The sequence below is a fragment of the Xiphophorus maculatus genome, chromosome 3 (assembly GCF_002775205.1).
Source record: "Xiphophorus maculatus strain JP 163 A chromosome 3, X_maculatus-5.0-male, whole genome shotgun sequence".
Classification (NCBI taxonomy): domain Eukaryota; kingdom Metazoa; phylum Chordata; class Actinopteri; order Cyprinodontiformes; family Poeciliidae; genus Xiphophorus; species Xiphophorus maculatus.
This window is the reverse complement of record NC_036445.1, coordinates 12,900,455-12,913,786: the sequence shown is the minus strand read 5'-3', so window position 1 is coordinate 12,913,786 and position 13,332 is coordinate 12,900,455. Positions and strand designations below refer to the sequence as shown.

The following is a 13,332-nucleotide window of genomic DNA, read 5'->3' as shown; positions in this document are numbered from 1 at the left end:
GCAGGCTCTCCCTGTTCTGGTCAGGGTACAGATGCATGCAGGGTTTATCACATGTCAACATTTCCTTGAAGCCCCCCCCCCCCCCCCGCTCTGTCTGATTGTTGTTCTTGTTTAAGGTCGAAGGCTCAGGGACGCTTCGCTGCAGAAAAACAAACTCCCAGATGACCACATGGTGTTCAAGCTGACCCGACGGGGTCAGGGGTCATTCATCCCGTCAGTGGCCGGGCCGGGCCGGGCCGGGCCTCCTGTCCATGCCGTGGCCTTCAGCCAGCATCTGCTTTGTGAGCCTGGACTCCAGATGGACCGGGCTGAGCCTGGTACCAGCTCACACAGATTCACTCAGATCTGTGGATTATGTCTCAATTATGGTAAAAATAAAAATTAAAAATGAAGCATTTTCTATAGAGGAGATCTGATGTCAACAGCATAATTTGAAGCTTAGAGAAACATTTTTTAAATTTCCTTCCAGAAGTTGGAGATCCAGATTCATGTGATTCACTTCTATCTCCACATTTCCCCGTCTGGAGACGCCGTGCAGCACATCGCTGCTCCCTCTGCAGTCTGGATGTTAAAACCTGCTTTGCTGCACTTTTTGTTATCAAGTCAGCTAAATATCTGATGCCATAAATCATGACGTCTTTTTGGAAAGAGTTGAGTTCTGGTTCTACCAGACAAAGCAAACAGCTGGGAAACTTTCCACAAACGTTTTCATCCTCAGTCATGAATGTTTCAGATGTTTTTATATCTTATTTTTGTGGAGAAAAGATGTGAGAAGTTGCAGCTTTGAGGTGCCCAGACTAAAAACAGCGCCTCCTACAGGCACAACAATCAGATGCCTGTTGACAAAAACTGGTTCAGTTTTCAGTTTTATTTTTTATAGATGTTATTTTTTATTACTTTTAATATGAAAAGCAGATAATTTGTTTCTGACCATCAAACAGAAAAAGTTTGTATTTCAGAACAAAAATCAAATAAATAATTTTTCTTTGTCTTCTGATGAAAACATCAAAGATTAAAATCTGTAAAAATACAAAATAAATGAAGCATAAAACAATAAATTAAACCAAACTGCTGACAGAAGAGTGTTTGTCCTGCTGGGACGTCCCTGATCCGAACACTGAATCCCGTCCAGCCTGAGCCCTGACCTCTGACCTGTAGGACATGATCTGTATTTACAGACAACATGAAGCCCTCCTGCTGCACATGACAATATTTACTTTCACCTCAGTGTTTACTTGCTCTTCACATATTTGTTTAACAAAACACGGCGTGGTGATTTTACATGAAGGACGTCAGAGAAGAAGAAACAGATTTTAAACTCAAATGATCTTTTTCCTGAAGGAAACCCTCCAAAGCGTCTCTGTGTAACTCAGCGTGGACGGTCACGTTGCCACGGAGAACATCTCATCATCTCAGGTTTCTGCTGCCTCCCAACACGCCCGGCGCCGGATTCTCACTCTAAATTTAGCCGCCTTAAAGTCAGATGAGACAGCAGAGGGACAGCTTACCGTAAAACCTCAGAGGCTCTGAATGTCTGATGATTCATATCTGAAGTTCTGATGGATTAGTGTGGAGCGGTCCTGGAGGAGGAGCATGGTGCCGGTCCGGAGTCCAGAGTAACTCCGCTCTGCAGGAACTTTCCTGGATCTGGGAACGTCTGGCATTTTCTGCAGCAGCTGTTTGAATATTTCCCCTGCAGAGCGATGAGCTGCTGGACGTTTTTAGTCGCCTTCAGCCTTCTTGGTGAGTCCAGCATGAAAATGCACTGAGCTTACAGCCAGAACCAGCCAGAACACGAATCGGGTTCCTGCTGGTTGAAGTAGCTTAAAGAACCACAAAATGAGAAATCACTGAAACCAAGTCAGCTAATAAAAACAAAGGAAATACAAGATTAAAAAATATTTACATTCAATTCAGTTCAAAAGTCCTGCAGGTGAATCAATTAAATGTTTCTGTGACTCTGATCCTCCAAGAACCTTCAAAAAGTCGAGTCCAGTAGCAGTCAGGCTTGCAGCGTGTCTGAAGAGGCCTCTGACTGAAGACTGTTATTAACAGTCTCATGAATATCATGACATGCTAACAGCTCAATATCTGATATTTCACAGTAACAAGTCCTGGATGACATCATCAGTTGCTAGCCAGCTGTGCTAATCCGCCTCCTTTGCTTTTGCTGCTGCTCTTTCAATCTGTCAGGCTGTTTGGTTGAACTTTGAACTCCTTCCTTCTCCTTTCTGCATCCATGAAGCCTCTGGGACTTGGGGTCAAAGTTCAGGTGTTATTTGAGCTTCTGAGATGCTAATCACCTGCTCTGTTGGAAAAACAATATCTTGTTTCCACGGTTACACAATATAGCAACTGGAAATCCTTCCAGCTGCCCAGCATCCAGAACCAGAGGGAGAAACTGTGAAAACGGAAACGATGCTTCCAGAGAAATGATGAACTAAAGAACAGAACCAACAGAACGGCTCAGACATCTGCAGATCAAACTGTTACTTTAAAACTTAAATCCTGATTTGGTCTCAGATCAGAATCCATGTCTGAACTCATGGATGGCAACAAAAAAGGAGAAGAATCATTGAATTGATGAAGACAAAGTTCCTGAGAGGGAGAGATTTCCATATTTCTCCCTACAAAGATGAAAACCACAAAACTAACAGGATCACATTTCATTTTTTACACATCTGATCCCCAGACTGACTGATAATGTTTGTTGTTGTGTAACCGGTGGGCTCTCCGGTGAAGCGCCTCGGTGCCACGCAGGCTGTGCGGAGGTGGACCCCATGACCGAAGCCGTGGCGGGAGAAGGATTCCTGCTCAACTGCATTTCCTGTAAGAAAAGAGAGGAAGTGTCGGCCCGAGCCACGGTGGACTGGCACTTCAAACGGCCCGACGACCACGAGTTCACACAGGTGAGTCAGAACGATCAGGAAATCAGAAACTGCTTTCAAATAATAAAAAAAAACAAAATCATGGGGATTAGTGATTAATCAAGGTGTGTCTGGGGGAGGAGGCGACAGGAGGGCCTGATCAGCCAATCAGAGCAGAGATAACATGATTAGATGTTTGTTTTTTTTTTCTAGCCATAATTTTCTGTTTCTCAAAACATTCAACAGATAAAACAACAATTTCAAATTGAAACTTTAGCAGATTATTTAATTATTTCACAACTCATAAAAAACATTTTTTATCTAAAAAGGAATTAAAACACTTTAGAGATATTAATGTGATACTGTTTAAACCTAAATAAAATATAGTTTATTTTAGCAAATATATAATTTAAAATTAGGTAAATTGCACCTAAGTTACTTTAATTTATACTTTTCCTAATTTTTATGGCTTGTCTGGTGAGTGGGAGGGTTTCTGGTGATGTGGGTTGGGGGGTTTCTGAGGGGTTTTATCAGCAAAATATTTTCAATAAATATAAATAAATAATAAATTCAATTCAGTTCAATTCAAAATTACTTTATTTATGTTGCTTAAACTCATTACAGTTTCTTTAAAGAGTCGCTGTATTTGCTGATGGTTGTGGTCAGGAAGGAGCTCCTGTAGCAGTCAGTACTACAGTGACGGCATCGAAGCCTCTGACTGAATGCACTTTCTGTACTGTTCTTCATTTTATGAGGAATCCGTCTTGGCGCCATCGGGTCCAGAGGTTTCCGTTCCTGATCAGCTGCAGGAAGCCAGTAGCTACATCATCCCGCTGATCTGATTAATCTCTGCGTTCTCGTCCTTCTCCCAGATCTTCCACTATAAACACCCCAAAGCTGAAGTCCTCCATGAAGACTTCAGCGACCGGCTGCAGTGGCAGGGAACGCTGAACGACGACATCCAGATCGGCGCCGTTTTCATCCAGAACGTCACCTTCAACGACAGCGGGACGTACCGCTGCACCTTCAGCCGCACCCTCCTCCTGCCGCTGCAGCCCGAGAACGTGGTGGTGGAGAAGGAGGTGGAGCTCACCGTGGTGGCCGCAGGTGAGCAGGCGCGGGGGGCGGGGCCAGGCCCGTCCACCATTCTGACACGTGATTGGCTGGTGTCCTGCAGCCAACCGGGAGCTGACGGCGGTGATCTCTGAGATCGTGATGTACGTCCTGATCGTGGTTCTGCAGCTGTGGCTCATCCTGGTCATGGTCTACTGCTACAAGAAGATCTGGAACGAACACGAAGCGCGAGAGGCGAAGAAAGCGCTGGAAGCGGAGGGATCGTGAGTCTCCACTTCCTGTTTCTCTGTTTCCTGTCTGCTGATTCTCACAGCTCTTCTGTTTCCAGACTGCTGGAGTCCAAGGATCACTGTGACGGCATGCAGGCGGAGTAACGCCAGAGAGCGTCAGCACGCTCACCTGGAGCTGCAGAAAGGAACGTTCATAAAATATATGTTTTTACATATTTGTTGAAACTGAGGTGATTGACAGCGCTAAGCCCCGCCTCCTGGCTCTGATTGGTTGTTTGTGGGAGCCAAGCATCTCTTCAGACAGCAGATTGATCTTTTCACAGATTGTTTCTCTCACAACAAAATGTAATGGTGACAGGTTTGATAAATATGTAAAAACATATTTCACATATTTACTTCTGTAACCTTCAGATCATCATCATCTCTGAAACACTTTTAATGATTCTGAGGTTTATTCTTGAGGAAAACGTCTGACCTGCTGTTTGGTTTGTTCTCCGGTTCACCAGAACCTCTCCGGTGGTTCTGAAAGCTCCATCAGCTTAAACTGAGAGAACATGAAGGACTCTGATGTCACATCCTGTCTGTTGCCATGGGAAACCGCCTGAATCAAAAAGCAGAAAAAATATTTTCTTTCTTCTTCTTGTCCGTCTCTGGATCATTTCTGTGTTTTCTTACTTCTAGGGATGAACTGATGTGAAAACTTGGGCCGATATTAATATCCGATAGATAATCAATATTTATCGATATTGTTAGATATATTTCCAGGTGTCTCAGTGCATGTCTTCCTCTCTGTTGGACTTTGATTTTATTTCGATCATCTCCTTCCATCCTGTGTTTATTTAATTGTTCCTGATCTGTTCTGATTTCAGTCTGTTTATTTCTGTTGCCTCCAGTAATCTTGATCCCAGTAGATTTTTCTGTTCCCCAGTTTCACTTTGTCAGTTCCTCCTGTTTTCTTCTTGCTCGTTTTTTTGTTCTGTTTCTTCCATTAAATTTTCCTTCTCATCATCTTTCCTCCAGGTTATTTGCAAACACAAGTTAATTTTAAATTCCTGGTATTTAAAATCCATTGATTTATACTCTAGAGTTCACCTTGGTGCAGCTACATCTGTTTTTACTAAAACTGGGCTAAAAACAGGAAGTGTTTTTACATAAGTCTGACACAGATCCAGTTTTTATTGCTGAGAATAAACAATTTAATAAAATTAGCCTTTCATTTAGTAAAGCATACATGCTAAACTTTTTAATTTTTGGATTAACGCATTCTGTTCCTACAAAGAAAAAAATTTAAATAGTTCATGTTTAGTTTATTGTTGATCAGATAAGAAAATGCACATCATTTTTAGTTAATTAAAAAACATTTGTTTGAGTTTGTGATTTTGGCCCACTGCTCAGTCCATGATGCTGCCACCGCCGTGCCTCAGCAGAATAACTGAACCAGGTTTTAATTTAACGTATGTTAGAAATGTTGGATTTCTGTTGAATCCGATCCACTGGACTTTTTATATTTCCCTTTCCAAGCATCAAACCTTCCTGTAGTGTTTCAAATGGATCTTCATCAGCTTTCTGAAGGTCAATCCAAGGTCATCTTTGGAGAAGAAACGTTCAGAAAACCTGGAGAATTTAAAGTTTGCCTCCTTGGAAAGAAAAACTGCAGAACCGAGAACTGGACCAGAACTTTACCGGAATCATCTGCCACCATGAAGGAAACTTTCTGAACAAATTCATGTTTACATCAGTGGAAGATAAAAAGAAGCAGTTTCATGCATAATCATGAATATTTTCAGCCAGCAGTGTGTGTGTGTGTGTGTGAGTGTGTGTGTGTGCGTGTGTGTGTGCGTGTGTGTGTGTGTGGGTGTGTGTGTGTGTGTGTGTGTCAGAGGACGTTTGGAGGAGGATCTGCTGTAACTTAATCTCTGCTCCGCTGCAGGTTTTCAGTCTGAAAGCAGCTTTGTTCTCTGGCTGCAGATCAGCGTCACACTGACCCAGTAAGACCAGTAAGAGCCAAACAGAACCACAGCATGTGACAGAACCTTGGCTTTCTGATCCAGACTCACGCAGAACCAACAGAACCAGCCGGTCGGACCCGTGGTTCTTCTCCTGAGCAGCTGGAGGAGCATCTGCAGGGATCCGTTAACCTTTCCCTGCGACCTCCCACTTCATCAGACGTGTTGACATGTGGTCTCTACGTGGAGCGCGACCTCGACAGGCGGCAGGGGTCAGAGCTGGAGATGTTCCTGAAGCTGCACCAGGTAGGTCAAAACCAGGCTTTCAAATGGATCTTATCCTTCAAATCAGACAAACTGGCTCTGAAAAGGTCGGCCAACAAAGATAAAGATGTTCAGGATTAAAACCTGAAGTTTGTTGGGTAGAAAAAATTCCTGTGAATTCTGATTCATTTGAAATATTCTCCATTATGAGGTTTTTAAAGATAAAAAGACGTATTTTGCTGACATAAACGCTAAACATATCGTCAGAGTCACATTGAAGATGGATTATTTCAGGAGTTAAGTTTTTCTCATGGAGGCTTTTCTAAATTAACATGATCAGATTTATCCTCCAGTGCAACTCAAATATCTTTGGAAATGTTTAAAATGCTTTAAACATTTGAAATTCCTGCATATTATTTTTTTAATACTTTACCATAAGTTATTTTTTGCAAAAGAAAACTTATGGAAAACCTTTAAGCATTTTACTTGATTTTTTTTTTTACTAGAAATGAAAACGATAAGCTTAATATTTCTGTTATATTTTGGTATTTAGGTGCAAATAAAACCAAAATATTTCTAGAATAACAGAATCAGAATAAACTTTATTGGTTTTCAAGGGGAAATTAACTACTCCATCCAAAGTGTTAAACATTAGCAAATATAAATATAAAATGTATGAAAAATATATAAATATATATGCATAATTTAAATATGAACTGTATATAAAATAAAAATAAGCATAGAAACATCTTCGGTAGGTTTTGTTTTCTTTCTGGTTGCAGTTCACCGAGTGGCCAGCAGAGGGCAGCGATGCTCCGCTTCAACAGCACCGAGCTGCAGTCTCTGCTACTCTCCGTCCTGCAGCACTGCCTCAACAGCAGCGGCCTCCAGCCGCCCGGGAACCACACTACCCATTATGCTTTGCAGCAAGCGGCGGCCTCCGCCAGGGGGCGCCCTCAGCCTGAGGAGCTGATGTTCATCCTGCTGGTGGTCGGCCTCTTCAGCTTCTTCACCTTCGGCATCATGCTGAGCTACATCCGCTCCAGGAAGCTGGAGAGCTCCCAGGACCCGTACCACCAGTACATCGCCCACGACTGGAGCGCCGTGGCGGGGCCGCCCAGGGCCGTAGCCGAGGCGCTGCAGCGGGGGGCCCAGGACCCGGTGGTCCTCTGCAACCCTGCGGCTCTGCAGCCGCTGCCGGAATAAACCGACGACGATTCTCCAGGCCTGGAGGATCATCTGAGGATGACACAGCCACCCTGCTGCCACCGGACAGTAAAACAGCCTCTCAGCATGATGGTGACCCCACCATGCTTGACACTGTATGTCAAAAAGTGGGATACTGGGAAGATTTTAAATAAATAATCTTTAATGTCTCACAGCAACCAAACATTAGTGTTTGCTCTGTTTTTTCCTTCTGGATTCTTCTCACCTCATTCGCTATGTTTACAAGTGTCACGCAAATTATGAGTGAACTTTTAAAAAGCTGCAAAAAAAAGTGAATTCTGCATGTTTCCATCTACAGGGTATGAAGAGTAATTTATTCAGATGTTGATGCTTCGCGTGGCTGGAATAAACACGAAGTAGAGGAAAACCACGCTGAAGATTGGGACCATTTCCTCTGGTAAGGCACGGACCCACCAGTGGTTCATCTGTGCCTTACCAGAGGAACAAAACAAGGAGAAAAAGAACAAATCCAGATTCTCTCCTTTATATTCAGAGATGTGGTTTATGTTAGTTAGTTACTTCCTGTTTGCTGCAGACAAGCGTAACGTCAACATGTGACGAAGTGACATGTCCTGGTTGATTCACTCTAAACCAGTAGGTGGAAACACGGCTAATTCACTTTTATTTTTATTTTTTGAAACTCTAAACTTTAAAAGTTTGCTCTAAATTCCTCAGATGGAAACAAAACTAATGACGACGCAACGTTCGGTACCAGAGAGACCTTCAGTCTGTGTGCAAAGGAGCATTAGAACGGATCATGTTAATGATCATCAAATTAATTCAATAAGAATTGTCCATACAGCAACAATATCCTGGTTTGATGATAAAACTTATTCTTTGTTTTCCTCTTGTGTTTTAGTTTAATTTCCCTTTTAAAGGTGAATAAAGCAGCGGCTGGTCGGAGACTTTTGCCCGTTGCTATGCAGGGTTAGTATCCGAGCAGACTCTGCATCCAGGACACCAGGCCTCGCCTCTTAGCTGGAGTCCTGTTTGCAGAGTTGGCTCTCTTCTTCTCCTCCTTCCTCCGCTCCCTCTCTTCCTGCCGGACCTGCAGAAGCTCCGCCCTCCGTTGCTCGGCAACCCTTTGGGCCCGCGCCGCCTCCCGGGCCAGGCTGAAGTGGACCATCTGCATGCCCAGCATGGGGACGATCAGGTTGTAGTCGTCCACCATCTTGTTGAGCTTCGCCAGCTCCTCCTCCACGGCGCTGCAGAGCCGCTCCCAGTGGCGGCGCTCTGCCGGGGTCATGGGGTCGCCGAGCCGCGCCCGGCCCTCCAGCAGCCGGCTCCGGACCCGGGCGGCGCCCTCCCGGATGTCGCGCTGCGTCACCACCCAGGGCGGCTGGTAGCCGTTGTCGATGAGGATGCGGTTGAGGTTGTGGGTCATGGGGTCGGCGTACGGGTTGTGCTGGAACTTGTTGAGCGGCTTCCCGGCGCCGCTCAGGTTCCGGAAGTCTCCGCGGGCCATGGACTCCTGGATCAGGTCCTCCACCAGCCGCTCCACCGCCTGCGTGATCTTGATCTTGTGGCTGCGCTGACGGGCGTCCCGCTCCGCCATCGCCCCGTCGGCTGCCGCGGCGCGCTCGTGCTCTCTCTGGCGGTAGCTGAGGACCTGCTCGGCGGCCCGGTCCACACGGACCTGCCGGTACTGCCGCTCCCGCTGGCTGGGGGTTCCTGAGCCCACGCCCTCGTAGCTCAGGTAGTGTCGGTGCTGCAGAGCGTTTCCTTGGCTTTTGTCCTCGTCGTCCTCCGTCGCTCCGTCCGGCTGTCGGGTCTTACTCTGATGGGCCAGGACGGCCCGGTACGCCTCCTCGACCAGAGCGAACAGCCCGGCGTCGGCGGTGGGCTCGCCGCAGTCCGGGTGGTAGAGCTTGGCGAGGCGTAGGTAGGCGGCCCTCACCTCCGCGGGGCTGCTGCGGCCCTCGGCAGGCAGCTGCAGCACCCTGTAGCTCTCCCGGAGGCTGCGGCTGATCCGGTCGTCCGAGCTGAACCACCTGGACCGCCGGGAGGACAGGAGCAGGAGGCGGCCATGACGGAAACCCCGGTGCCATGGCGACAGCAGGAGGCTGCTGCTCATCTCTGGGACCGTCTGCAGATCTTAAATGAAAACATTCAGAATCAGGAAAGTGAATCTGCATCCAAACATTTCTCTGATATTTCCCGCTTTAAAAGAAATTTTAGAACATTCCAAGTGGGCGGAGCCAAGATGCACTGAGGGGCGTGGCCAAGGCAGGAAGAGTGGGGGGGCTGAGCGGGGCTTTGGTCAAAATGAGGGACAACGATGTTGCCAACTTAATTTTTTTGCTATATTTAGCAACTTTTCAGGCCCTTTATTGACTTTTTTCAAAAAACCATCTGGCAACAAATTTAGAGACTTTTTCTTTTCTATAAAACAACCAATGACAAAGTGACGTTTTTTAAAAAAAACAACTACAAAAAACCTAGCAGCTATTTCCAAAAACAACTAACAACAAATATTGCAACTCTTTTTAAAAATAGCAACTAACAACAAATGGACTGTTTTCAAAAAAGTGACTAGCAATAAACTTAGCAACCTTTTACCTTAAGAATGCAACTAGTGACAAATGCAGCAACTTTTTTCTCTGTTATTAGACTTTTTGGACGCGTGAAGCAGCAACCGCTCTGCAGAAACCGTCCTGAGTGAGTCTGCTGCCGTCAGCTCTTCCTCAGCTGCTGTCAGTCTCTCCCAGTCGTCCAGACCTGCTCCACTCTGTGTCCGCTGCACATAAATCACAAATGACGATCAACGCTCGCCACGATCACTATTCCGCCTCCTGACTCGCCAGCAGGGGGCGTGTCTGAGTCAGGTGGTTTTATACCTGAACTTGGGCTGAGTGACGTCAACCAATCTGGACCGCCTGGTTAAGTTCAACTGCAGCAGCCACTGTTTGACCCACAGAGGGCAGCACTGAGACGGTCTCAGACTAAAATATTGCAAAATTAAATACATTTACACGAAAATATCACACTTTGCACAGACATATAAAGAAACCAGCCTTAAGAACCAATTTAAACAGCTTATCGGCAAAAATAATAACTGGATTTGGGTTTTATTTACTCTTTGATTTGTGCCTTTCAATGTTCGTTTATCTCCAGAATGCAAGGAGTGACAACATGCAGCTGCAGTAATGGATTTAAAAAGTCTGACTTGAATCATCTTCAGAACCAGACAGGTCCAGAGTGCAAGTCAAGGGTCAGGAAAAGGGCAGCAGACATCTCTGCAGACCCCACACATCCTGGACATGAACTGTTTAGACTTTAACTGAAAAAGTTAACTGTTTCAGTTAACTTTTAACTGAAACAGTTAAAAGTTAAATTATTGTTTGCAAACCTGCTGGACCTGAGCTGAGAAACAACCAGTTTTAACAAAATGCCAAGAAAGATGGCAGGAACTTCTTGAGCAACAAATATTACTGGGTGTTTATGGATATACTTCAGCCTAATTTGATTTTATGTGATTTAAAAAAATGACATGATCAATAAATCCAAGTTTTCCCCAAAACCTTTTTAAAAATCCTTATAATTCTGATTTCTACTAATGCAACAGCAGCTTAAATAAATCATAAAAAGGTCCAAAATAATCTGACATTGATGCTAACGACTAATGTGTGATAAACTCGCCGCCGGGTGACATAAGTCCACCTGATTTATTACAACAGTAGATTTAATTGCGTCTAGAACAATAAAGAGCGTACTGGTCCTTTAATACCAGCCTGAATAACACCTGCAGGCATTTCTCTTCATAACACCTGTTCAAAGCGCCAACTGTCTCCTGAAGTTTGAGCAGCCGGTTCAATAACAGCCTCAGTGTTTGGCTAAAAGAATCAAACTAACGGCGGATTTACAGGGAAAAACACCGAGAAACGCGACAGAAAGCTGCGGCCCAGACCTGCTCTCAGTCCGGCCGGGAAGCCGCGTCCAGGCTCCGGGAGCCAGAGGATCTCCTACCAACAGCTGGACCAGCTCACCTGAGCTGAGAGTCCGCTGTGTTGTTGTGTAGCTTCTTCCTCGTCCCGCGCCTCTCCGCCGCTGAGACTTCCCACCGCCCCCTGCCGTCAGGTCGGGGAATTACAGCCACACATGGAAACGCTGCGTTTGTTCTTAAACTTGCATACATCAAAAAAATAGCAAGTTAATAACTAACAGTTTCTAGTCTAATTTGGTAATAAATAATTATGAGCAAATAGGTTTCTGGTGTAACTTCTTTAACTTTATACTGTTCTTTGTTTTATATGGTATTTTTTCCATTTGTCTAGTTTTAGGTGTGAAACTTGATGTTCTTCCTCATATTTTGTAAAAACTTGTTTTCATAATCAGCACATGCTTTTGCCCACCAGTACCACTTTAATGAAAAATAGAAAATAATTTCTTGGAGCCATTTATTCTTTGATTTCATTACTTTTAAATTTTTTTGCATTTGGTTTTGATTTACTTTCAATTTAGGGATTTAAAAAGATTATTTCTAGGTTAGTAACTGTTTAGATATTTAGTTGGTGAATTAAATATTTAGTTTGTGACTCAGACATTTATCAATGTTGGAATAACATGGTGAAAATATGACTTTCCAAAATGAACACACATTTTTATGAATTTATTTTCATTTAAACAGAAACCTGCTGTTACGATCAAAAACATTTAAAACTGAGGAACAAAAATGTTCAAATAAACTTTCAAATATCAGTAACGAGAGAATCCAAAAGTTCTTTCAGCAAAGGATGGATGGTTGGATGATCATGGATGATGGATGCATCCAGCAAGGTTAAAGGTCATGAAGGGACAGTTAGAAAGAGACTGAAAATATTTTGGGAAGCAGAAAGTCTTTTCTTCCTAAACACAACATGTCAGCAGAACTTCTGGTCCTTTGGACTCATGAGATTAAAGTAGAAAAGTTTAACCGTCTGTTTCTGTCTACTTGATATTTGCTGGATTTCCATTCAGAAAGAACAAAGTTTAAAACTTTGCAATAAATTTCATTGATTTGTGCGACAGATTTTTGTCTCTGATCTGTTTAATAGTGAAGCAGAAGCATGGAGGATGACAGGCAGCTCGTTTTAATGGTGAGTAACGGAAATGTTTCGTTCACAACATAATGTCAGCATTTAAACATTCAGAGAGTAAAAAGGTTCTACAGAAACTGGATGTTTGTGTTGCAGGAAACCTGAACAGCAGCAGAAGATGGAGAGATGACCTCAAAGTGTCCTTCAGAAATCAGGAAGTCCAGCTGCAGGATGGAAACTACTCATTGGCCCATTCAGTAATTTAACGATGTCACCCCAGTGCACTATGGGATACGTGGGAGCTGGACGCTTGCAGACAGTTGCTGCCAACGTGATTTATGGAAATGTAAGCTTGGTTCTTCTGGACTGTTTGAGCAAACCAGCAGAAGTTTACAGAACAAAACAAGTTGACCTTTAAAAGGTCAAACTGGATCATTACAGGACAAACATTCAGTTCAGCTGACATTAAATATCACCAAAACAAGATCTTCTGAGTCAGCAGAACGTTTTTACTGTTGGTTCTGTTTCACTGTGATCACATTTTAGTGGTGAATGTTGACATCATAAAGGTTAATATTACAGAAAATGGTTTTAAAATATACAGGTTTTATCAATAAGCAAATATTAAAATATGACAAATAAAAGAAACATAATAATATCCTTTCACAGTTAATAGCTTTCATTATTTGCACTTTCTTGAAGAAAAATC

At 43.9% G+C, this 13,332-nt stretch overlaps 3 protein-coding genes across 9 annotated transcripts; 2 read left to right on the top strand and 1 right to left on the bottom strand.

Annotated features, from left to right (window-relative positions):
• The first annotated feature begins 1,466 nt into the window (after positions 1-1,466).
• Positions 1,467-5,181, top strand: LOC102234102 (sodium channel subunit beta-1-like). The gene is made up of 5 exons (XM_014469795.2): positions 1,467-1,743; positions 2,743-2,909; positions 3,740-3,974; positions 4,045-4,204; positions 4,270-5,181. The coding sequence occupies exons 1-5, from the start codon at positions 1,704-1,706 to the stop codon at positions 4,313-4,315; spliced, it is 648 nt and encodes a 215-aa protein (XP_014325281.1). The 5' UTR covers positions 1,467-1,703; the 3' UTR covers positions 4,316-5,181.
• An 883-nt stretch (positions 5,182-6,064) lies between these two features.
• Positions 6,065-8,512, top strand: LOC102234360 (potassium voltage-gated channel subfamily E member 1-like). Its single transcript, XM_023331641.1, has 2 exons — positions 6,065-6,423; positions 7,164-8,512. The coding sequence occupies exon 2, from the start codon at positions 7,192-7,194 to the stop codon at positions 7,585-7,587; it is 396 nt and encodes a 131-aa protein (XP_023187409.1). The 5' UTR covers positions 6,065-6,423; positions 7,164-7,191; the 3' UTR covers positions 7,588-8,512.
• Positions 8,513-8,514: 2 nt separating this feature from the next.
• On the bottom strand, positions 8,515-11,637 carry dnajc28 (DnaJ heat shock protein family (Hsp40) member C28). 7 transcript variants are annotated; one of them, XM_023331635.1, is made up of 4 exons: positions 11,516-11,637; positions 10,446-10,550; positions 10,168-10,345; positions 8,515-9,702 (listed from the first exon to the last, which is right to left on the bottom strand). In XM_023331635.1, exon 4 carries the CDS (start codon positions 9,680-9,682, stop codon positions 8,537-8,539), a length of 1,146 nt encoding a protein of 381 aa, XP_023187403.1. In that variant the 5' UTR covers positions 9,683-9,702; positions 10,168-10,345; positions 10,446-10,550; positions 11,516-11,637; the 3' UTR covers positions 8,515-8,536. The 7 variants fall into 7 exon arrangements, with proteins under 7 accessions (XP_023187403.1, XP_023187402.1, XP_023187404.1 ...); XM_023331634.1 differs by having other exon boundaries at positions 10,446-11,637; XM_023331636.1 differs by having other exon boundaries at positions 8,515-9,694; positions 10,446-11,637.
• Positions 11,638-13,332: the final 1,695 nt, after the last annotated feature.

Coding starts and splice junctions, on each gene's coding strand:
- LOC102234102 (XM_014469795.2), top strand. CDS start 1,704: ATGAGCTGCTGGACGTTTTTAGTCGCCTTCAGCCTTCTTG. Junction 1,744..2,742: donor AGTCGCCTTCAGCCTTCTTG/GTGAGTCCAGCA, acceptor TCTCCGGTGAAG/CGCCTCGGTGCCACGCAGGC. Junction 2,910..3,739: donor ACGACCACGAGTTCACACAG/GTGAGTCAGAAC, acceptor TCCTTCTCCCAG/ATCTTCCACTATAAACACCC.
- LOC102234360 (XM_023331641.1), top strand. CDS start 7,192: ATGCTCCGCTTCAACAGCACCGAGCTGCAGTCTCTGCTACTCTCCGTC.
- dnajc28 (XM_023331634.1), bottom strand. CDS start 9,682: ATGAGCAGCAGCCTCCTGCTGTCGCCATGGCACCGGGGTTTCCGTCAT.